Raw genomic sequence first — 23,057 nt, 5'->3', positions numbered from 1 at the left:
GGACTACTTTTGGGGGGGGTTGTATATTTTATTCATTTTATTTTTTGAGAGAGATGCAGAGCAAGAGACACACAGAGCTATGCTCAGCTCTCTGCCCTATGGTGGTGTATAGGATTGAACCAGGGACTTTTGAACCTCTGGTATGAGAGTCTGTTTGCATAACCATTATCCTATCTCCCCTGCCTGGTTACTTTTGTTTCTCCATATTTTTTCTCTTTTTCTTTTATAAATAATAATAATAATAATAAGCACAGGTGGAGCAAAGTACAAGGACCAGCATAAGGATCCTGGTTTGAACCCCGGCTCCCCGCCTGCAGGGGAGTTGCTTCACAGGCAGTGAAGCAGGTCTGTAGGTGTCTATCTTTCTCTCCTCCTCTCTGTCTTCCCCTCCTCTCTCCATTTCTCTCTGTCCTATCCAACAATGACGATAACTACAACAATAAAACAACAAGGGCAACAAAAGGGAATAAATAAATAAAATAAATATTAAAAAATGAAAAAAAGAAAGAAAATAAAAAAGAATAACTTACCTTTAAATAATAATAATAATAAGAAGAAGCCTGTATTTGTGAATGAGGCAGAGATCAGAACATGACCTGCCTACTAGTGGATGTTCCCTGGAGGAACTTCTCCCTTTTTAGTTATTTTCACATAAACAGATTTCGGGGTTTGGTATTGCCTCTACATAGACTCATTTTAATCCAAAATGTGATGGTTTGCTATGTGTACATTCATTTTTCAACCTTTTAAAATGACAAATAATTCTAGAAATTTTGTTTCTTGACATCTCCAGCATTTACCTGTTATCATCTTTTCCTTCATTTTTTATTTGCACGTACATGATTTACAATGCAGGTGCTGTCAGATAGTTGCAATTTCTCATTTCATCAAGAGAGATATCTGTAAATCACTCTCACCCCCAAGTCAGGCCTATCATCTAGGACCAAGACTGAGAACTCAGGAGTAGATCCATGCCTCTCCCGGTCTTCCTTCCCCTGAGACCAATTGGTGCAATCCCCAAAGCCAGTCCTGATTTTACTTCATGTTCCCCTTTCTATCTTTTTGCTTCTCTGCTTGGAGTAACATGATTTGTTTTCCTTGCCATCAGAGCTGTTGCTGGGACTCAGTTCCTGCATAAACACCCCCTACTTTGGTCACCATTTTTTTCCCTTTATCTGACAGTCCACAAGCTTCAGGTGATTAGGGGAACAAAGAGTCAGAACCCATGCTCTGAAGAAGCTTCTTTCCTCTAGGTGGGTATCTGCATCTTGAAGCCTGGTCCTTGAGCTCTATAATGAGTTAGCACCTCAAAGTGTGTAACAACCACCTTATCCTTTCTGTTCTAATTTCTTAAATTTGTGAAGGGGTCTTCCCATACCTGCCTGCTCTTTAGCTTATCATCATTACTTACAGCACATGGCTGTGCTAATCAAGCCATTGTTTCCTTGGTGGCTAGTAATGAACACAAGGCCTCACACATGCAAGAACACTCTGTCTTTGGGCTACATTCATTGTTCACACTTTCATTATATGAACTTAAAAAATACTTACAGGACATGTTTCAGAGAGAAACATTTGTTCACAATGTGAGCTCTCATGGGCTAATCAGTCTGATACCCAGATATTTCTTAAGTATGTAAAGAGATGCTCCATAGAGCTGTATGTCCATAGCTTCTTGATCTGAGCTCCCAGTTTTATGTCAACACATGTAGTTACATGAGTGTTATAATCTTACATCAAAATGTCCAAGTTAATAGAATAACACCTGTATGTGGCTGTCTGCTTAGATATTGTAATCTATTTCTAACTGTGAACTTTGGTGACTAACTGTGGAGACTCTACCTCTATTTCTTATCATGCTGCCAGAGTTGAGACTTGACTGCTGAGATGGTTCCTTGAAGAGCAGTATGATGGACACTGGCCATCTCGTGCTGCCTTGAGAATGACATCATTCTCTTTGACTATTTCCACAGGATTGTTGCCAGAGGAGATTCAAGATGAGCTACAACAAGCCATCCAGTCTCTTAGAACTGGCCATTCAGAGCCTTTTAAGGGATGAGAACTTGACCATCTCTTCCCTGAGGAGCCTGCCTGCAGAGCTCTTGCCACGTCTCTTTCTGGACGCTTATGCTCACAGATGCTGGAAGACCCTGAAGGCTCTTGTCCAGAGCTGGCCCTTTGACAGACTGCCTCTGGGGCCCCTGGTTCAAGACCTATTTCCTGAGAATGAAACTTTGAAAGCTGTCTTGGATGGAATTGATGTCCTGCTTCAGCAGAAAGTTCTTCCTAGGTAAGGAGGATCCCTAGTCTGGGAGGGTCTCTGTTTCCCAGAAGATAGCTGTGTCAGGAAGAGTGGAGGCCACTGGGGAGGCCTCAAGGCTTCTAATGCCAATGTGACAGCTTATTGCCCATTGTGGAACTCTCTTTAAGAATTGACTGTTGGTCATTTGTGTAGCATAAGTGTTGAGCACACATTCTAACTCCTAAGCTCTGAGGAAGGAATTCAGTACAGTGGTGTATTGATCCTTGATCTCTCTAGATCCATATTTTTTTCTTTATGATTACTATTATTCTTTTAAAAAATGGAAACAAAAACAAGACAATAGGATAAGAGAGGTACAAATCTACCAAATTCCCACCACAAGAACTCCATATCCCATCCCCTCCCTTGATAGTTTCCCTGTTCTTTTTCCCTCTGTGAGTATGGACACAGTATCTTTGTGGGGTGTGGAAGGTGGAAGGTCTGGCTTCTGTAACTGCTTCTCCACTGATTATGGGCATTGGCTGTTCAATCCCTACTCCCAGCCTGTCTCTTTCTTTCCTTAGTGGTGCAAGGATCTGGGTGGTGAGGCTTAAGGACTAATGATGGGGTCCTTTACCCATGGATGTCAGGTTGGCATCATTGTAGAATATGAAACCTGGTGACTGAAAAAGAGTTAAGATATGAAGAAGAACAAATTGTTGAGTTATCATGAACCTAAAGGCAAGAGTATTGCAGATAAAAATTTGGGGTATTCATTTTTGAAAAAGCTAGTAGGTTTACTTTAGGTATATTTCAGGGGGCCCGTAACTTTAATAGATTTTGTCTGAGCTGGACACCCGATATGCATGTGGACCCAAGTTGTTGTCTTAGATTTGATTTCATGGTTGGGAAAAGGGCTAGAAAGCTGGATCAGGGAAGAAAGTAGCTCCCAAGTATGGGAAAAGTGTATAAATATTGTTAACTGTAAACCTCATAGATTTGATCTGGGTCCCATATTCAGCACAGGAGCCTATGTAACCTCTGCATCCCTATAGGTCCAAGCTTGCATTCTGTGGTCAGGTGTAGGGTCATTCCAGGTTGCACCAATTTCAGGACATATTCCTTACATTGTTGGAAGAATTGGTAATTAACCTCCCTTTAAATAATGGAATATTCTCTACAATTGTTGATTACATTGAGGGCATTGTACTATGGGTCCCCCCAAAGGCATCCGTTGTGTTGTTTCTGATGGAGATGCCCAATGACAGTGTCAAGAGGGATCTGTTAGAGATCTTGGCCCATCATGTCTGTGTGGGAAACTCAGGACTCCCTGACCAGGGCCCCAGGGGATGGTGTGTCCTGGTAGTGACTAAAGAGTCATCATTAAAATCTGCCAGTCACTTCAGTTTTTGTAGTCCTTATTTGTCTGACAAGGTTAGCACTGGAGTGATTGAGGGAAGTGTAACAAGAAGTAGGTGAGGTGGTCTGGGAATGTGGCTTGGTGGATAAAGCACTGGTTTCTCAACCATAAAGTCCCAAGTTCATTCCTTGGGAGCACATGTACCAGAGTGATGTCAGGTTCTTTCTCTCTTCTATCTTTATCATAAATAAATCATTAAAAAAAAAGGAGTGGGTGAGGAGGATATCTAGGTCTAAGTAGCAAGTATATTGCCCTAATTTATGGATACATGTGTACATATGCCCTACCTCACGGGCCCTGGTCTATATCTAGGTGTGGGTGCTGTCTTAGGATGTGAGCCATCCAAAATAGGATGACTGAGTCTTATGAGAAAGGAAAGGTCTCACCCAAGTAACGAGACTGAAGGGCTGACTCTCCATGCTTGACTTCTGTAGACAGTCTGAAGTGAAGCATGATGAGGTGGTATTGGTTGCATTGATTAGGTTGGGATCAGCAGACGGAGTATCAATTGGTATGAATTGAGCGAAGCATGCAGGAATGTGTCCCCTACCCTCGAGGTTCTAGGACTGGGAGAAATGTGGTCTTTAAGAGGAAGTGGGAGTTTCCTGTTATCTTAGGGTTTAAGAAGGTAATAGATACTGCTATAATCAAATAACTTAGTAATTGTGTTAACTTTGAAAATCCCATTGTTAAGAATTTGCTGGATCATACATGACCTCACCCTAATTTATGCCCTTTGACTCTACTGACATGTAGCTGTATCTTGTAAAGTAACACCACTGGTTGCTTCTGTTCTTTGTGGTCTAAGCTTATAGGACAGTCACCATTTCAAAGAACAAGCCATCATTAGAAATGTATTAACAATTTCAGTCCACTGTTAAAATTCAATCTGATTAACAATTTGAAGTCTTAAGTTCTTAGATTATAGGAACATATACTCAGAACAATGAACTATGCATGATTTTTTTTTTCTTTTTTAACTTATGTTTTTGTTCTTTCCCTCTGGCATATGTTTATTTAGGGGATTGAAGTTGGACCTTGACAACTTGAGCATCAGAGCCTTTTTGTATAACAGTTAAACTATTATCTTTATTTACATAGAGTAAGCAGAGTCTACCAGCAGAGAAGGTCCTGAATTCACATTGCCCCAGCTACACAACTGGAGGCAACACAGATCAAAAGGGAGCACAAGGAAAATGGTGTCTTCTAATTTCTAACTTCACTTTAATGCATTCACGATAGAATAGCATTTCAGTTTTATTTTTCTCAGTTTAGTGAAAACTATCTATAAAATGTGGGAATTAGATGAAGAAAGTCAGAAGAGAAGTGGGGAGAAAGAAGCTGTTGTCTGAAATGGGAGGGATTCAAAGAGTTGGTTTGTCTGAGCCTGGCCAATGCTAGCATTCTGGTTCAGAATCTATGTTCATGCTTTGTGTCTTCATCAATGCCCCCCTTTCCCTAAAGCAGGTGTAAGCTGCGAGTGTTGGATTTACAGTTCACTGGACAGAAGTTTTGGAGTGCATGGACTGGAGTCCACTTCCCAGTGTTCTCACAAAGGAGGCATCTAGAGGCTGTGGGACCTTCAAGGAACGAGAAGGCCAGGTGCTGCTTAGAGGTGTGTGTAGACCTCTTCCTCAGTGGTGAATGTGGAAATAAGATGTTCGTCTACCTACTGAACTGGATCAAGAAGAGAAAGGGATTGCACCTTTGTTGTAGGACAGTGACAATATATTCACTGAGCAGGAAGAATGTCCAGCTTTTGAATAATATCTCATTGTGTGATGTCCAGGAGTTGGAAGTAAATTGCACCTGGACAATCTCAAACCTACAGACGTTTGGACAACTTCTGGGCAGGATGAATAACCTCAGGAGACTCTGTCTGGACATCAACATACTTGATGGAATCCCATCCAAGCAGCTGGAGAACCAGGATCATCCCATCACCGAATTTACATCTGAGTTCCTCCAGCTACTTCATCTTCAAGAGCTATACTTGGAATCTGCCTCCTTCCTCCAGGGCTATCTGGATCAGCTGCTCAGGTAGGGTTGTGTCCTTGGCATAGTAACTGTGCAGGAGACATTGGATCTCAAGTTCCTTGCTTCCAAATTCTATTATTATTTATTATTGTTAGTTGCCTGGTTGTCTCTAAAGACTAGTTTAGGATACTCCTGGAGATGAAACCTGAGAACATGGTGACTCAGGAATGAGAGCCATTTTACTTAACCACTACACTATTCCACTCTAACACATCTGTCTCATCATAAATATTCCATCCGACTTTAACCATGAGAAGCTGAGGACAAAGTTTTGCAGAGTTATGGAATGACCACCTTGCTCAAATGCTTGGTGGAATATTCAGTCTAGTGAGGTGGTTGGTTCTCAGGTTCAGGTCTGTAGAGATCTCTTAGATAACTAGACAACTATCAGTGAAGGGTATTCTGAAGAGGAGATCCCATACAATGTCTCCAATTCCTGAACTGCAAGGTCTGACCAGGCAGGATGGTGAATGTGATGGCAGTGCAAACATGCAGAGGCCACTAAAGAGGCTGCAGCTGAGGAATGGGATGTGTCAGGGAGGCCCTGGAGACTGGCAGGACCAGCAGTTGCTGTGGGACCCTGCCTAGAAATTGTATAAATTGCCAGATTCAGTGCCAGGTTCATGTGAACATTGAAAAAAAGAATTCAGCCTTAAGTAGCATTGGAATCGTTGGTTGAGAATAACCACAAGCCTTCTTGTATATCATCACCTCACTCAGAATTTTCATACTCTTGCTGATGCCAATCTCCATCCTATCCTGCCTCTCTCTCCTCAGGAATCTTCATAACCAGCTGGAAGTCTTCTCAGTCACTAACTGCACATTAACAGAAGAAGATGTGAATCATCTGTTCCAGAGCCCACACATCTATCATCTGAAGGATCTGTGTCTGAGGGGAGTCCCCCTGACTTCTGTCAGTGAGCTTCTAAGAGCTCTGCTGGAGATAAATGCAGCCACCCTCCAGGACCTGGGTCTGTGTGGCCTCCAGGACCCCCAGCTTGAGGCCCTGCTCCCTGCCCTGAGCAGCTGCTCCCAGCTCAGCTCCCTCAGCCTGCATGGGAATCACCTGTCCATGGACACCCTGGAGAAGCTGCTGTGCTGCACCTCGGGGCTGCAGCATTTATCTCTCCAGCTGTTTCCTGCCCCTCTGGAGACTTTCAGCCGCCATGGAGTTCCACAGTCTGGGACATTTGACTTGCTTTGTACTCAGATCTCAAAGATTCTCCAGGATCTTGGATACTCCAGGTCCATCATGGTGAGCAGTTGTCACTGCTCATCCTGTGCTAAGAAGGTGTACAATAACTGGGAGCCCATGTTTTTACCCTGCTTTTCTTGTTTAGATCATTATAAAAAGCTGTCTTTTACACTCACTTGAAGTGACATCTAGGAATTTGGCTCCTCAATGCACACACACACCCTGCCTCGATCATCACATCCATGTGATCTATAAGCAAAGGAAACCCAGCTCAGTGCTCACCTTCAGATAATGCATTTGACTCTGAAATATGACGGCACTAAATGGACATTTTTCTAATAGAATCAGATTTACAAGTATTGTAAAAGATTCTGCCTGTTGTATGTGTTATGAAGAGTTGTGAAATAAAATGGATCTCTCTTGTCTTGTTCATTTTTCTACCGTGATCTCTCCTATAACCATCAAAGAAATAAAGGCAGTCATCAGCCATAGGTGTGTGAAGGTGAGAACCGAGAAATTTGATGGAGGGAAGGGTGTGAAACGATACTCCTCTAAACTTATAGTCTTATAAATCACCAGCCATTTTGTATGTTATGGGAAAATCAGGTTGAGTGTTTCAAGATCCTTAGCTGCCTAGAGTTGAGTTCTGCATATCTAATATATTATTTTAAGCCCTTAGTGCTTCAAATTTCTGAACAATAGTAATCCTCACACCAGTCTTAAATGGTTAAATAATTCTAACAAATGTTTTAATTCAAAGTTACTTACAACCTTACAGCAGAGATCAGAATCCTCTGGTTCTGCCAGTTGTTAAGATGTAGTTATTAGTAGATACTATTACATGCCATATAACATCATATGACACAGTGAGTTCAAATAGAATATGAGAAATTCCCACCATGGTATTTTCAAAGTAGACCAAGCTCTCAACTAATTTGATGATAATAAAAATGAACTGTTGCTGTCTGAAACTCTGAGATTGCAAGAAATGCTTCCCAGTCTTTTAAGATCCCTGTCAAACTCAGTCCTGAACCCCTGAGACTTTGCTCTCCTCTTGATCCCTTACAAAGTTAAAATGCCTCTGCTGAACTCAAAGACTACTGCCACTGACTTATGCCTTTGGATTATAGCCAGAGACCCTAAGCCTGAGATTTCAACCTTTCACCTGCAACAGTTTGGTGAGACCTTCCTTAACATAAGGAACTACCTAGTTCCATTTCAGAGGGTGCACTATCTAACCACATTACAGCCCCTAGATATAGGCTAGCACCTAGGGGTCACATGTATACACGTGTCCATAGGTAGGAGCACATACATACCTCAGTGTAAAAGTGCTTAGTCGTCCTCTGTAGACCGAAACAGCTTGGCATTGTAGCAGAAAGGCCTTAGAAGAACCCATAGATCTCAAGGATTCACAGCTTAGGCCTAAACACACCCATACAGGCTACTTCGCGCCCCTCAGTCACTCTGTCTCCTCAACTAGCTACACAAGAAAGTAACATATATGTCTTAGTATCTTTGACAGCATCAGCATTATTGTCACCCCTGCATAATCACTGTCTACAATTATCCAAGACATACACAGCCATATATATCTCAACTAGAGGACATTTATCTTCTCTGTGTCAGCTTTTATTAGAATCATCAAACAAGTTATTGCAGTAAAACTCAAGGTTAGCTTAAATCTTATTATAATCCTAGGTCTATTTCCTCCCTAACTTAAGTCCAGACTCCATCCCCTGGGGCCCTAATCTTGGAATCACTGTTCCACCATCAGTGGTCATCTTATACAGGAAGGAATCATAAGCCTGCTGTGAGCTCAGGACCTTGTCCTCACTATGAACTAGCAATGGTAGGGACGGCCATACTTTCTTAATGGAAGCTGGGTCAACCTATCTGCCACTAAGGAAATCTCGACCTGAAATAAGTGCAGCCTTGAATGTTCCCAGTTGTGACCATGGATTGTGAGTTCAGGCTGACAGGGACTCAGAGGTTATACAGGCTCCTGTGCTATAAATATGAATATATATGGGCCCTGGTCAGGTGGACATGGTAGATAGTTAATTGCGTTTATATATTCTTTACATTTGGGAGCTTTCTAGTCCTATTCTCAACTCTGACGCCATCGTCTTAATCAGTGTTTTTACTTTGCCTCCATGTTAGCCATCAACCTCAAGGAAAAACTGTTAATGTCATGTACCCATAGGGGCAGACCTAAAGTAGGCCTTCTAGCTTCTTTCTACCCACAAATCCCTATTCTCATCTGCTCTTTAATACTATTTGTTTCCTGTTTATTCAACATATTGTTTTGCTTTGGTGCCTTTTCACCACCAAGCTGTAGATGCTAGTCTGACTCCATCCTGAACTCCCTTGGCAGATGACTTCACCAATGTGTCTGCAATATCTGCCTTTTCAGAGCCCTCCTTTCTCCTAGGCAAAGAGGAATAGGCTGGGGCTAGGGATCCACCTGCCAATGCCCACGTGCAGGAGAGAAGAAGTGACAGAAGCCAGACCCTCCACTATGTGGACTCCATAAAGAATTTTGATCCATAGTCCCAGAGAGGGAGACATGTTAGTGGTAGATGACCAGAGAGCTCTGACATGTGATTCCATCAGCACCTAGAGACAGAAGAAGATAAAAAAGGAAGGAAAATCTCAAAGAATAATAGGTTTGTCTGTGACTTAGAATGAAAGAGAAAGCAAGGCCATAGGGAAAATGGGCAAATTTATATAAATATATCCAGTTGTAGAAATAATTGTCAACCTTAATCTGAGACCTTAGGAGATATACTGCATATTTCAAAGGAGGGAATGCATACAGGGAATTCTGGTGGTTGGAATGGTGTGGAATTATATACCTGTTATACACAGCATGTCGTTATGCAAACAGACTCTCATCCCTGAGGTTTAGAAGTCCCAGATTCATTCCTTCAACCAATATAAGATAGACATGAGCAGTGCTCTGGATAAAATAAAAGAATTTTTTGTTATTTTTATTATCCAATAAATTATTTATTGGATAGAGACAACCAGAAGTTGAGAGGAAGATGTGGTAGAGAGGGAGAGAGACAGAGAATCACCTGCAACACTGCCTAACCATTTGTGAAGCTTTTTTCTACAGCTAGAGACCAGGGGTTTGAACCTAGGTCTTTTCACATTGTCACATGTGCACTCAACTAGGTTCTCCACCACCTGGCCCCATTTATATATACAGGGGAGAAATTCCATAATTAGTGAAGTATGCTTTGCTCTTTCTCATGCTCTCTCTATATCTCTCTCCACTCTCCCTATCTCTCTTCTCTCTCACCCCTTTTTCTCTCTGTCTTATTGTTTCTCCTTCCACTCTGAATTTCTTAGGCCCTTTCAAATAAAATCATATTCAATAAAATAAATATTTGAAAAGAAGTTCAGAGACTCAATGGAGTACTACTTTGGAAATTAAGAGTATGATATTGTAACTTTGGGACAAAGTGGATGAAACTAAAGGTGATATGCTCAGTGAGGTAAGTATGGAGGTGATAGACAGCTAACACACAGCTTTTGATTTTTTCGTATATGGAATGGAGTGTTGAATTACATGAAAGATTCATCATCCATGCAAAAAAAGGCAACAAACTTATGTGACATTCTGAACACTGTGGTGGTTAACTTGGGCACAGGTAGGCACAGACATGTGGTGTTGGGTGAGGTGTCGTATACCTCTCACCTTTAAACATCATTCAGTTATGCTCACTGCTATCATCTTCATTTGACAGGTCAGGATGATTTACAGTACAGTTATGGGCACATGTGTAAATGTTTTCATTCCATGAAGACTGGTGTCTGCAAAGCAGTCTCAACCCCATCTCAAACCCTTTCCAGCACCATGTAGCAGCACCCAAAGGACCCTCCTCCAACCCCTCTCTGCCATTCTTTCTTTCTCTTGTCCCTTCAATAAATGACAAGCTTAAGTATATTATTGGCTGCCTTTTAGAGGATGGTAGTGCGGAACCTGCTTGTGTACTGATAAATGAGCTAACAATCATTGAGGCAGGAGACATGGAGCTACAACTCCCCAAATTTACAGCATTTAGTGAACCCTCAGTCTGAGAGGGATTGGGGGTAATGGTGTGTCAGGGCAGGTTCTTAAGATGTAGAAATGTCTACTCAGGTGTGGATGCTGTGTCATGGAAGCAGCTTTCTTTGTGTTCACATCCCAGGAACAACATCAGAAATCTGTACGCTCAGATCAATCATTGTGTCATCTAAATGTGGCCTGAAAACTAAAAGGGTTTTATGTAATGCTTAGTTCTCCAATGTGTGGTATTTAAGGGACATCAGCTACCTGCCAGCTCAGCATTTCACTGATCATAAGCTAACTTAACGTAGACAACTGCAACTTATAGTTCTTTTGGAAAGAATTTTCTCTATTTCAAATAGCAATTTCAATGTTTTCATTAGAGATTTAGTAATAGTTTACAAGATTACAAGTATAGATGGAGGACTGCAGAGATAGGGCCATAGTTATGCAAAACCATTTTGATGCCTGAGAAAGCACATGTTCCAAGTTTACTACCAGCAGCACCAAAAGCCAGAGTTGAATAATGTTCTGATAATATAAAATAATATAAAAATTGAATAGGTGAGATAATATTTTGGGAGCATATTCCATGACACCCCCACTGTCAAAATTCAGTGGCCCCATCCCTAGCAATAGATGCCATAATTCTTACAAAACCAGCTCCATTCCTGTGACATGTGTGAAGGGGAGTCCACATGCTTTAATACTCTATTCCATGTATGACAGAAACTCCCCAGTCTGTCACCTCCTTACTCTCTTCACTGAGCATAATCACCCCTAGCTCCATTGGTCCTAAGGGACCCAGTATCATCCTTTCAAGCTGTATCATATTCCTCCCTTGAGTCCCCTAATTTTTTTCATCCAATCTTCTGTGCATTGGCATTTCAGGTCTCTCTCCACAGCTGGGTGTGAGGATGGCAGCTGTGAATATAGGGGTACAACTGTCCCCTTGAATCTAAGAAAAATTAATGCTCATGCTTCTCTTCATATGATATGCAAAACCAGTGTCAACATTTATAAAATATGTGTATGCATTCTGTGAGTAAACTTTCTTATTGTTAAGATTTCTGAATTCCAATATTTATATACTTTTCCACACAAATATTTGTTTTCTTCTTGTATACATACCAGATTTTTTTCCCAGAAATATTGAAAAAAAAAGTCTTTTTGGAATTCCCATGTTTGATTTCTCTGAACTGCCAGCAGGAGGGAGTAAAATACTACAGCATGGGAGTTTTCCTCTCAGTGACTGAAGATGGCCCATCCTTCCTGCCTCCTGTCTCTAAGGCTGTGAAGACTGGAGAATCTTGGGTCATTGTGAAACCCATGCACTGCTCTACTCTGGTTTATAGTGGTGGCCGGGATTGAACCTGGGACTTTGGAGCCTCATCCTGAATGTCTCTTTGCATAACCATGATGCTATTGAACCTTGAGCAAAGCATGATAATTTGTCTTTAAGTATTACAATTTTAGCATACACAGACTTAGGAAACAACTAAACTGTTTCCTAAAAAGGGGTAAACAACATCATTGATTGTTCCTATGTGGAAAGTAGAGGGAGGTGAGTTCAGGGCTTAAACAGCAGGGTGAATGCTGACAAGCTTAATCAGCAATTCCTGGCAGCTGGGAAATAGCTGTCTGGTAGAACAGTGGACTCACAGAATAGAAGCTGCAGTTTATGTACTTGGATAAACACTCCAAATACTGGAATATGTGGAGTGGAAAATTCCTTACCCTTTCCCCTTGGAAAACAGGACCTAATCAGTAAGCCAGTAAGCCACTAGTTGTTTACCAAGACCCTGCATACAGGCAATGCTTATCAGGACCTTTGCACAAGAAAACTGTTTACCAAAAGGTTGCAACTGATGGCGGGAAGATGTGGTGACCATACTCTGGCTAGGTTCTATTGGTTGTGTGGTTTTGCAATGTTTGAAATTAGCCCACGCTTTGCTTTGAGTGGATCCCACTTTTTGCTAGGTTTGAAATGATTGGATTCTGCGTTTTCTATAGCATACAACTGGATATAGATTGATAAGGTGATGCATTCCCCTTCCCTGAGTGTATTCAGAAATCCTATAAATTGTGTGGTTTGAGGCCTGTTCGGGGTCGAGCTGGTGGACTGCTGTCAGTAACCTCTCGGCCCGGATTCGAATTCGTGAATAAACATCTTTTGCTTCCTTGCAGTGGATGGTGGTTTGATTTTGCTCACTAACAGAATAAAAATGTTACCTGTATTAGTCAATTCAAATCTAAATCTGCTAACTCAGTACTATCTCAGTGATTTTTTTTTTAATCAGAGCACTGCGGTTCTTTGGCTTATGGTGGTACATGGGAATGAACTGGGACTTTGGAGCCTCAGGCATGAGAGTCTTTGTGTATAACCATCATGCCATGTATCCCAGTCTTTGATGAAATCCTTGTACCTTTTACTATCTATGAGGACAGACTTATTCTAAGACATTTCTGAAAATGGCAAATGTTTTTGCTAAAGCAATTTCACAAAGAAGGAAACTGGATGAGCAGGAGGTGGTGCCTGAGTCTCCACTATGAGGCCCTGAGTTCCACCCTGGTATGACATGTGCCACTGTGAAGCTCGGGCTCTGTCTCTCTATCCCACAATGATATTAATGATACAATTTTGCTTATTTATTTATTTTCCTGCTGCCTAACAACAACAGTACCTACAACAACTATAACAAAAAGTGCAACAAAAGAAAACAAATAAATTAATAAAAATTAATTAATTAATTAGTAAATAAATTGATGAGCAGCTGTGCGGTGGCGCTTTGGGTTAAGCGCATATGAAGCAAAGCACAAGGACTGGCGATAAGGATACTGATTTGAGTCCCTGTATGCCCACGTGAAGGGGGGGCGTGCTCTTCTCAGGTGGTGAAGCAGCTGTCTATCTGTCTCTCCCCCTCTCTGTCTTCCCACTCCTCTCTCCATTTCACTCTGTCCTATGGAAAACTGGGAAATGTTATGCATGTAGAAACTATTGTATTTACTGTCAGATGTAAAATATTAGTTCCCCAATAAAGGAATTTAAAGAAAAATACTGGGGGGCTGGGTGGTGATGCACCTAGTTAATCCCACACATTACAGTGTGCAGGCATTTACGAGTGGTGAAGCAGGGCTGCATATGTCTGTGTCTCCTTCCTTCTCTACCTCTCCCTCCTCTCTCAGTTTCTCTCCATCTCTATTCAATAAGAAAAATAAATAAAAATAAGTAAAATCTTTAAAATAATTCAATAAATAAATGTACAAAATACTTTCAATTTCCAAAATAAAGTTTACAATTACTGATAATAGAGAATGTACTTTTTTGTGTTGTTATAGTAACTATCTTTGAGAAAATAATTATGTTATTATTTAATAGGTAAACTTTATTAGACCTTAATATTTTTTTATTTATTATTTATTTATTTATTGCCTGGTCTGGCTTCTGCAATTTGCCTCACTGTCATCTTCCGAATCTGCCCAGAAAACGTGTGTAGGGAAAAGCAACATGTAGGTATTAAGTGTCTTGATCCCATTACTGTGGCTTGCAGAATTACTAGGATGTGATTATGTTGCAAAACCTAGGACCTTGTAACCTCAGTCATAAAGAACTATTTGCATTACCATTATGCTGTTTCCCCCAGCACAGGAATGCTTTATCACAATAAAATAAGCACAAGCAAACACTTGTCAGCTTAATATGAAATATATTTTCTGTTTTATAAATGATTTAATAATGACTGACAAGAATGTAGGCTGAGAGGGTGGGGTTCTAGAACACACTGATGAGGTCCTCTGCCCAGGGAAGTCATGTTGACATTATGGTATCATTTGCAAGTTGGTATCTGAAAATGCATTAAGATATAAAGCAGAGGGGTCCAGATGGTGGTGAACTTGGCTTAGCACAGATGTTATTCCTATTTTTTATAGTGTTTTGATGATAAAGGGATGTTGTATTTCATCAAAGGCTTTCTCTGCATCTATTGAGATGACCATGTGGTTTTTTGGTCTTGCTTTTCTTGATGAGGTGTATCACGCTGATTGATTTACATATATTACACTAACCTTGCCTGCCCGGGATAAACCCTACTTGGTCATGATGAACAATCTCTTTAATATACTGCTGTACCCAGTTGGCTAGAATTTTGTTCAATATTTTCACATCTTTGTTCATCAGAGATACTGGTCTGTAATTTTCTTTTTTGGTTGTGTCCCTGTCTACTTTTGGTACGAAAGTGATATGGGCTTCATAGAAGCTGGAAAGGAGTATTCCAGTGTCTTCAATCTTCTGGAAAACTTTTAAAAGCAGAGGTATTAGTTCTTCTCTCCCTCTATCTCTCTCCTCTCTCTCCCCCTTCTCTCTATGTCTTATTGTCTATCCTTCCACTCTCAATTTCTAAGGCCCTTTCAAATAAAATCAAAGTCAATAAAATAAATATTAAAAAAGAAATTTGGAGACTCAGTGGAGTACTACTTTGGAAAATAAGAATATGATATTGTAACTTTGGGACAAAGTGGATGAAATTTAAGGAGATATACTCAGTGAGGTAAGTATGGAGGTGATAGACAACTAACACACAGTTTTTGTTTTCTTCGTATGTGCAATGGAGTATTGAATAACATGAATGTCTCATCATCCCTGCACAAAAAGGCAACAAACTTATGTGACATTCTGAAAACTGTGGTGGTTAACATGGCTACAGGTAGGCACAATCATGTGGTGTTGGGTGAGGTGTTATATATGTCTCATCTTTAAACATTATTCTATTATGGTCACTGCTGTCATCTTCATTAGACAGGTGTTGGTGATTTATAGTACAGTTGTGGGCACATGTGTAAATGTTTTCATTCCAAGAAGACAGGTGTCTGCATGTCAGTCTCACTCCCATCTCAGGCCCTTTCCAGCACCTTGTAGCAGCACCTGGAGGACCCTCCTCCAACCCCTCTCTGCCATTCTTTCTCTTTTTCCTTCATAAAAGTGACACATTTGGCAGTGGGGAACCTGTTTGTAAACTGATAAATGAACTAAGACTCATTGAGGCAGGAGACATGGGGCTCCAACTCCCCAAATTTACAGCATCTGAACGAACCCTTATGATGGTGAGGGCTCTGGGCACAATGGTGTGTCAGGGAAGGTTCTTGAAATGTAGAAATGTCTACTCAGGTCGGGGTGCTGGGTCATGGAGGCGGATTTGTGTTCTCATCACCTGAACTAAATCATAAACCAGTATATCCTCAGATCAAGCACTGTGTCACTTAAATATGGCCTGAAAACTAAAAGGGTTTTATGTAATGATTAGTTCTCCAGTGTGTGGTATTTCAGGGACATCAGCTCCCTGCCAACTCAGCATTTCACTGATCATAAGCTAACTTAACACAGACAACTGTCACTATTGCTGCCCCAGAATATACACTTATAGTTCTTTTGGAAAGAATTTTCTCTATTTCAAAAAGAAATTTTAATGTTTTCATTAGTGATTTAGTAATAGTTTACATGATTGCAAGTATATATGGAGGGTTAGAGAGATAGGGCTATAGTTATGAAAAACCATTTTGATGCATGTTCCAAGTTTGATACCAGCAGCACCAAAAGCCAGAGCTTAGTAGTGCTGTGATAATATAAAAGAATATAAGAATAGAATAGGTAAGATAATATTTGGGGGGCATATTCCATGACACCTACACCATCACAATTCTGTGGTCCCAACCTTAGCAATAACTTTCATAATTCTTACAAAACTAGCTCAATCCCTGTGACTTTTGTGAGGGGGAGTCTGTGTACTTCACTACTCGATCGCTTATATGAGAGAAACTACCCAGTACTAGTTTATCACCTCCTTACTCACTTCACTGAGCACAATCACCCTCAGCTTCATTGGTCCTAAGGGACCCAGTATCACCCACCCAAAATGTAGGGTAGTACTCCCTAGAGTCCCCTAATTTCTTCATCCACTCTTGTGTAGTTGGGTATGAGAAACAGTGCAAAACACACTCTGTCTATGCCTTAAAATTAGGACTGAGACACGGAGAGTCATGAGCAAAGCAAAAGTTTGACATATATATGTAAGCCAGCAATCATGCCAAAGGCAATCTTCAGAGCCTTTTTCTATGTTACTGGCCATGGGAACAACCTGTCCTCTTCCCCTTTGGCGAGAAAGAACTGGCTCTCAATCTAACCATGTTTCGGAAAACGGGATGGGAACAGATATTAGAAGGGAGCCTGGGGTCTGCTATAATGGTAAAGGGAGTGCAAGGAAGGGATTTTGGCCGGGACAATGTGGATATCATGGGAAAGGAAGAGTGAGAATGGTCCTGGGAAGTCTAAGCTAATTTTGAAGAAAAATAAGGCATGGTTGTCAACACATAGACAGGTAAAAAGTCAGGGGTCTGTAGTCAGACTGGATTGATAGATATCAATGAAAATGCTACAACCAACTGGGCCTTTTCATACAATGGGCATTTCAGCTCTATCCACAGCTGGAGTGTGAGGATGGCAGCTGTGAACATAGGGGATCCAACTGTCCACAGAATGAGGGATACAACTTCACACCATCCCCACCACCAGAGTTCTACAACTCCGTGCCCTTCAATGGAAATTGCAGTGATTCTCATAATGCCACAGATTTGGGTTGACTACTATTTCCATAACTATATCTATTGTTCCCTATTTTTTCCTATGGTCCTGCTTTCTCTTTCATTTTAAGTCACATGCGAACCAATTACTACCTTTGAATTTATTTTCTCTCTCTTTCTTTCTTTCTTTCTTTTTGTATTGTCATGGAATTGAGTCAGCGCCATGTAGTCATCTACTAACATTTTTCCCCCTCTGGGAGTCTGGACAAAAATTCCTAATTGAAAAGCAATGGGCAATATAGAATTCCCTGCTTCATAGTAGAATGTAGACATAATCTCTAGATTGAGAAGATGGACTATGTTTTGGGGCCATTATACACACTGTGAGGTCTAAGACACAACTTGCAGTGTTCCAGGTGAAACAAAGTCAGTCACATGCATCAAGAAGCCAAAGCCTGATAATAATATCACAGTCTACAGAGCCTATGTATTATAAACAAACACTTTTCTCCTATTTTATTTACTTATTTTACCAGAGCACTGCTGTACTTTGGCTTATGTTGTTGCAAGGATTTGAGTTTTAGGCAAGATAGTCTCTGTGCATAACCATTATGCCATGTATTCTAGGCTTTAATGAAATCCTTATACCTTTTACTATCTATGAGGAAAGGCTAATTCTAAGATGTTTCTCAAATGGAGAAAGTTTTTGCTAAAGCAATTTTACAAAAAAAGGAAATTGGGTGAGCAGGATGTGGTGCAGTAGATAAAGTGCCTGACTCTCCACCATGAGGCCCTGAGTCCCTCCTTCGTGTGACACGTGCCACTGTGACGCTCAGGCTCTGTCTCTCCATCCCACAGTGATATTAATAAATCAATTTTGTTATTTATTTATTTATTTGTTTGTTTTCTTGTTTGTTTGGTTGTTTATATTCCTGCTGTCTTTTACAAGGATGGTATGAGAAATCTATTTGCTTTAAAATTGATCAGACAGTTGTGGCTGGTTCAGTGCAGGTGGTACAAAGCGCAAGGATCTGCATAAGGATCCCCACCTGCGGGGAAGTCACTACACAGGTGATAATGCAGGTATGTAGGTGTCTATCTTTCTCTCCCCTATCTGTCTTGCCCTCCTCTCTCAATCGCTCTCTGTCCATCTAACCATGATGTTAACTACAACAACAATAAAAAGGGCAACAAAAGCTAAAATAAATAAATAAGAGTAACAATTGATGAATGGCAGGGCAGCTGTGCAGTGGGTTAAGGGCACATGCCACAAAGCACAAGAACTGGTGGTAAGGATCCCAGGTTGAGCCCCTGGATGCCCACTTGCAGGGGGGTCTCTTCACAGGTGGTGAAGCATGTCTTCAGCTGTCTGTTTCTCCCCTATCAATACAAATCTTTATTCATGCAGGCACCCCAGAGTGGGCCCCAAAACATAGCCCATCTCCTCAATCTAGAGACTATGTCTACATTCTACTATGAAGCAGGGAATTCTATCTTGCCCATTGCTTTTCAATTAGGAATTTTGGTCCAGAGTTGGGCGTGTAGGCACCTAGTTAAAACCCTATGGAGCCAAAATTCACAATGGCTGGCTTCTGCCTCTCCCTACATGGCCCCCTTCTCCTCCATATACACAAAAGTCAAGCCTGCCCAGGAAGTGGCTTCATAATCCATACATCCTTAAAAGAAGGGCAGAGAAGTTTTTGCTACCCAAAAACTTCATCTTCAAGTAGGCCACTTGAAAACTCTTGATGATTGTCAAAGACTATTGGGTGACATAAATTGGATTAGGCCATATCTTAAGTTTACCACTGGAGAACTTAGGCCACTCTTTGAAATTCTTAAGGGAGATTCCAACCCTTCTCCCCCGCCCCCCGCTCCTTGACCCCTGCAGCTACATGCACTATATGGTTGGTAGAAGAAGCCATTCAGAAATAGGGAGTCTCCTTTATTTCCTATGAAGTACCACTTCTGTTTGTCATTTGTGCAACCTCACATACACCTACAGGAGTGTTTTAGCAACGTGGCCCTATAATTTGGGTTCATCTTCCAGTTTCCCCCCCTAAAGTACTTGCTCCCTACACCTCCCTGGTTGCTGAGCTTATTCTTTCAGGACGTGAACAGAGCCGCCAGTTCTTTGGTAAAGATCCTGAAAAAATAATCAAACCACATTCCAAAAGTCAATTAAAATGGCTCATGCAAACCACAGACGAGTGGCCCATTGCTTGCTCCTACCTTTTGGGAGAAATTGATAATCATTACCCTGCTGATGAATTACTTCAATTTGCGAAGGTTCATTCCTTCATTTTCCCAAAGTACACTTCCCCCCACCCCTTGTCAAATGCCTGCTTAGTATTCACTGATGGCTCCTCTAATGGAATGGCTGCCTTTGTTATAGATGGACAGGCTGCCTCTATTTGCTCCCCCTTCAAATCGTCTCAACTTGTTGAGCTTTTTGCAATAATACAGGTTTTTCAAAAATTAAAAAATCATCCTTTTAACTTGTACACTGACAGTGCCTATATTGCTCATTCGGTTCCCGTTCTTGAGACGGTTTCCTATATTAAACACTCCACAAATGCCGCCCCTCTTTTTTCTCAGCTTCAAAAATTGATCGCCTCTAGATGTCAACCCTTTTTTGTCGGACACCTTTGCGCTCATTCCGGTCTGCCTGGCCCCCTCTGGAAAGGAAATGCTTGTGCAGATGCTGCCACCCGCTTGACGTTTCCAGTACTGATAGGTTCTGTAGATCAAGCCCCAAAGAGTCATGCTTTACATCATTTAAATGTTCAGACCCTTTGCCTACTTTTTAAGATCACTCGTGAGCAAGCTCATCAAATTGTTAAACAGTGCCCCACTTGTGTCACACTTCTACCCACCCCGCCCCACCTGGGTTTTAACCCCAGAGGTTTGGTCCCAAATGAAATATGGCAAATGGATGTTACACATGATCCTGAATTTGGCAACCTTAAATATCTTCATGTGACTATAGATACATTTAGTGGATTTATCTTTGCTTCCTTATATACTTGAGAAGCTTCTAAAAATGTTATAGCCCATGTTTTAAATTGCTTATTCTGTCTTGGGCAGTTTTAATGGTAAAACTGATAATGTCACAGGCTATACTGGACAAAAGTTTCAGGAATTTTGCCGCCAGTTACAAATTAGACACATTACTGGCATTCCTTATAATCCTCAAGGGCAAGGCATTGTCGAACGTGCCCACCAAACTATCAAAAATTCTCCCCATAAATTAAAGAGAGAGGAATTATACCCCCAGAAGGGGTCCCCTAGAAATATTCTTCATCATGTCTTGTTTGTTATTAACTTTCTAAATTTAGATGCCCATGGCAATTCTGCTGCTGATCGCCTCTGGCACCCTGAGACAAATAAAGATTATGCCACAGTCATGTAGAAAGACCCGCTCCCCTTCAAATGGAATGGCCCAAATACAGTCCTCATATGGGGGAGAGGTTCACCCTGTATTTATGACACCAAAGAAGGATCAGTTAGATGGCTGCCAGAAAGGCTGATAAAACTAATTAATAATAGAAATAAATCCAGGGAGCAATCTTCTCCCTGAGAAAATTTACGCTTCTCTTTTTCAGGAAAATGATGGTATTCAAAATAACGACAGTGTTCCTGTGGATGGTCCTCTTGTGTGTATGGACACCCACAGTAGCGCCTGAAAAGAAAGGAGCCACCTCCCCATTTGCTTGGCGATTTTTCCTGACCGAAAACTACACCAACTATGCTAAAAAACAAAATTATGGTCATCTTTTAGTCACGGCTTATTGCCCGCCTCAAGGGTGCCAATCTGCCATTTTGCTAAATTTCACAGATTTTAAGGCACAGCCCAGAAAGGTTGCCCCTGCCCTGTGCTTGTTGTTTGACCAGAGTCAGTCCTATTGCACAGATAGATGGGTTGAAGAAAATGTGGGCTGCCCCTATAAATCATGTAACATCCATAATGTTAAGACCCTAAGAGGTAATGAAGTTTTTGCCCAGCTTCCCTATAACAGCCATAAATTTTTTCGCTCTTCCACAGGCTATACCTGGGTTGTTTGGGATCCCTGGGATTCCCTCTGGATCATGCCATTCAAAGGAGCCATGTATATAACCAAAGATGAGACCTAGCCTAACAGCCGTTTTTATATTTGGCATGCTCTTGCTCAAGTTCAAACAACTCTTCATGCTGAAATTCAAACATGTGAGAAGGAACTAAATACACAGCTCTCAGCTTTAGCTACACACCACCCCTTTTCCTGGCTACCTCTATTAAGAGAAGGCCTAATTCTTGCCAATATCACTGGCCTTGACAATGTTTCTGCATGTTTTCTTTGTGCCTCGTTAGGATGGCCCCCTTCATCCTATGGCCAATTCCATATCCCACCTCACTGAATACTTCTGGCACATCTGGCCTTTTCTCCCATTTTTGAAGTTTCCTTGTAATTAGCTCCTGAACAGGAAAAATTTAGTTTTTGTTATTCCAATGCTAGTACCAGGTTGTGCAATCAGACTGCCTTACCTGCCACAGATCTTATTGTCCCTGATGTATTTTTCTTTTGGTGTAATGGTACCCTTTTAAAAAATCTTTCTAGCCAAATAGATGAGAGATTGTTATGCCTTCCAGTTACCTTAGTACCCCAGTTGAACCTATTTACTGCTGCTGAGTATTTAGGTTGGGACAGCCCCTCGTCCCCTAAAATAAAATGGGATGTTTTTCTTCCTTTAGTGGCTGGTGTTTCTTTTGCAACATCTGTTGTGGCTGCAGGTCTGGCTGGAGGCGCCTTGGGTCACTTCCTTCTTACCACTGCTAAGCTCTCTCAACAATTCTCACTGGAAGTGGAAGCCTCAGCCAAATCTTTGGCCTCCCTACAGAGACAACTAACCTCCCTTGCCCAGGTTGCCTTATAGAAGTAGCGAGCTTTGGACCTCCTGACCACAGAAAAGGGTGGCACTTGTTTTTGAAAGAGGAGTGCTGCTTATATGTTAATGAGTCTGGTTTAGTGGAGACCCAGGTAAAGCAGTTACACAAGCTTAGTATTTATAAAAACAAAAATTTTCTGCTGCTGCTGATAGTTGGTGGAAATCCTCCATGTTCTCCCTTTTGATGCCCATTATGGGACCCCTGATTAGTCTTTTGTTAATGATTACCTTGGGGCCTTTTATTTTCAATAAGATTACTGGCTTTATAAAACAACAAATTGACTCCTTGGCATTGAAACCCTTACAGATATATTACCACAGACTTGATTTGGATGACAGAGGCTTGGCTAAACCTGAGAGTGGCAGACCTCTTTTAGGAGCTGCATAAAACTCACATTTATGCACGCCAGCCTTGGTATGGTGTGGGCACCGGTAAGGGGTGCAGGGCTAAGCACTGCAGGGTCAGGACCCTATAGTCCGCCTATGAGTCCCCCGTGAAGCAAACCTGATTTGCATGGAGGTTGGTGTAGGTCATCAGAACTCTTCGCCGTGAGTTTTCCTTACCTTAGAAATAGTGGCTCTGCCTCCCCTCCCCAAAAGACACCAA

The 23,057-nt window shown here is 41.4% G+C and overlaps 1 protein-coding gene across 1 annotated transcript; it reads left to right on the top strand.

The window, feature by feature from the left end:
- Positions 1-1,997: 1,997 nt before the first annotated feature.
- Positions 1,998-17,584, top strand: LOC132540277 (PRAME family member 12-like). The gene is made up of 5 exons (XM_060197046.1): positions 1,998-2,290; positions 5,127-5,321; positions 5,517-5,702; positions 6,477-6,954; positions 17,480-17,584. The coding sequence occupies exons 1-5, from the start codon at positions 1,998-2,000 to the stop codon at positions 17,582-17,584; spliced, it is 1,257 nt and encodes a 418-aa protein (XP_060053029.1).
- The last annotated feature ends 5,473 nt before the right edge of the window (positions 17,585-23,057 follow it).

Source organism: Erinaceus europaeus, chromosome 9 (genome assembly GCF_950295315.1).
Source record: "Erinaceus europaeus chromosome 9, mEriEur2.1, whole genome shotgun sequence".
Taxonomy (NCBI): domain Eukaryota; kingdom Metazoa; phylum Chordata; class Mammalia; order Eulipotyphla; family Erinaceidae; genus Erinaceus; species Erinaceus europaeus.
The sequence above is the reverse complement of the archived record's forward strand: the minus strand, read 5'-3'. Positions and strand labels throughout refer to the sequence as shown.